The sequence below is a fragment of the Fonticula alba genome (assembly GCF_000388065.1).
Source record: "Fonticula alba strain ATCC 38817 unplaced genomic scaffold supercont2.6, whole genome shotgun sequence".
Classification (NCBI taxonomy): Eukaryota; order Rotosphaerida; family Fonticulaceae; genus Fonticula; species Fonticula alba.
Window position 1 is genome coordinate 1,462,458 of NW_009242976.1, and position 1,342 is coordinate 1,463,799.

Genomic DNA, 1,342 nt, shown 5'->3' on the forward strand with positions numbered 1-1,342 from the left:
CCCCCCCCCCCCCCCCCCCGGATGCGCACAGCTCATGCCGGTGGCCTCCGCCACCCTGGACCAAGTGTGGAGCCTGCCCGACATCAAAACCGGCCGTGGTCGTGGCCGGGCCCTGATCAAGTTCTTCCTGATGGAGGGCCAGCTGGATGCGTACATTCTGGTGCGCACCACTCCTGCCCTCGCCCCTGTCTTTTGTCACTCGTCCTGACGGCTAACTTGTGCCCGGTGCCACAGACGCTCCTTCGCGACCAGAACTACTGCAGGTACATGCGGCCCACTCGGCCTGTGCTTCCCCCCCATCTCCCTCTCGCTTTCGGTTTCCTTTTGCCGGTTTCCACCGCTTGTCCTGACGGCTAACTTGTGCCCGGTGCCACAGACGCTCCTTCGCGACCAGAACTACTGCAGGTACATGCGGCCCACTCGGCCTGTGCTTCCCCCCCATCTCCCTCTCGCTTTCGGTTTCCTTTTGCCGGTTTCCACCGCTTGGCCTCCCTCGCGCTGACACCATATCCACCGGGCATGCTGCAGTGATTTCTACTACCCGGGGGCCATCTTCCTGTCGCCCGAGTGCAGCCAGCAGCTGGTCCGCACCCTGGACAAGGCCCTCTCGGCGCTGCACTTCTCCCTCTTCGTCAAGAACACCGACACTTCGCTGGAGGATGAATTCCGCGGGATCTTCAAGGTCTGGTGCGTTCGGATGCCCTGCCCGCCCCCGAGCCGGGTCGCGCCCCCCCCCCCCCCCCTCTCCTTCTCCCCATGCATTTTGCTTGGCGCTTCCCTCCCGCCAGCTGACACATCTTTCGCAGCATCCGAGCCTCCACCATCCAGAAGGCCGATGCCGTGCACCTGGAGTCGGCCTGCTCGTGGTGTCTCCTCCAACGAACGGTGCACATCCTCAGCTCCACCAACTTCAAGGGTGTCGACCATGTCTACATGTGCAAGTCTTGCGACCGGAGCACCACCTTTTGGTGCGCACCTGGGTCGCTTTTTTTTTCTCCCGCAGACCACACGGCCAAGGGAAAGGCGCGGAAGGCCGGAAAGCGGCCCCGCATGTTTCCCTCCCACTGACGGGCCACAACCTCTTCGCTCAGCTCCACCCAATGCGGCGCCATGGCCCGTCTCCAGCCGAAGCCTTTCGAGTCGTCGCCCGGTATCTTGACCCTGGCCACCAATCAATTGGTTCCCAACAATCAGTGTGCCGTCTGCCGCAATGATGTCCTCTCTTGGGTGCGTTCCGCCCGCCTCGGCCCGGCCCGGGCGCCATGCTACCCCGCGCATCCTGACACCCTTTGCTTTCCCCTCCTCCCCCCCCCCCCCCCCCCCCCCCCCCCCCCCCCCCCCC

The 1,342-nt window shown here is 64.6% G+C and overlaps 1 protein-coding gene across 1 annotated transcript in view; it reads left to right on the forward strand.

Moving 5' to 3' along the window:
• Nucleotides 1-34: 34 nt before the first annotated feature.
• H696_03983 (hypothetical protein) overlaps nucleotides 35-1,342 on the forward strand; it is a gene marked incomplete at both ends in the record, with an annotated part of 9,667 nt that continues 8,359 nt past the window's right edge. Inside the window, 5 exons of the mRNA XM_009497851.1 lie at nucleotides 35-160; nucleotides 235-263; nucleotides 529-687; nucleotides 807-968; nucleotides 1,092-1,227. Coding sequence (XP_009496126.1) covers nucleotides 35-160; nucleotides 235-263; nucleotides 529-687; nucleotides 807-968; nucleotides 1,092-1,227 — 612 coding nt within the window. The remainder of the gene's footprint in view (nucleotides 161-234; nucleotides 264-528; nucleotides 688-806; nucleotides 969-1,091; nucleotides 1,228-1,342) is intronic.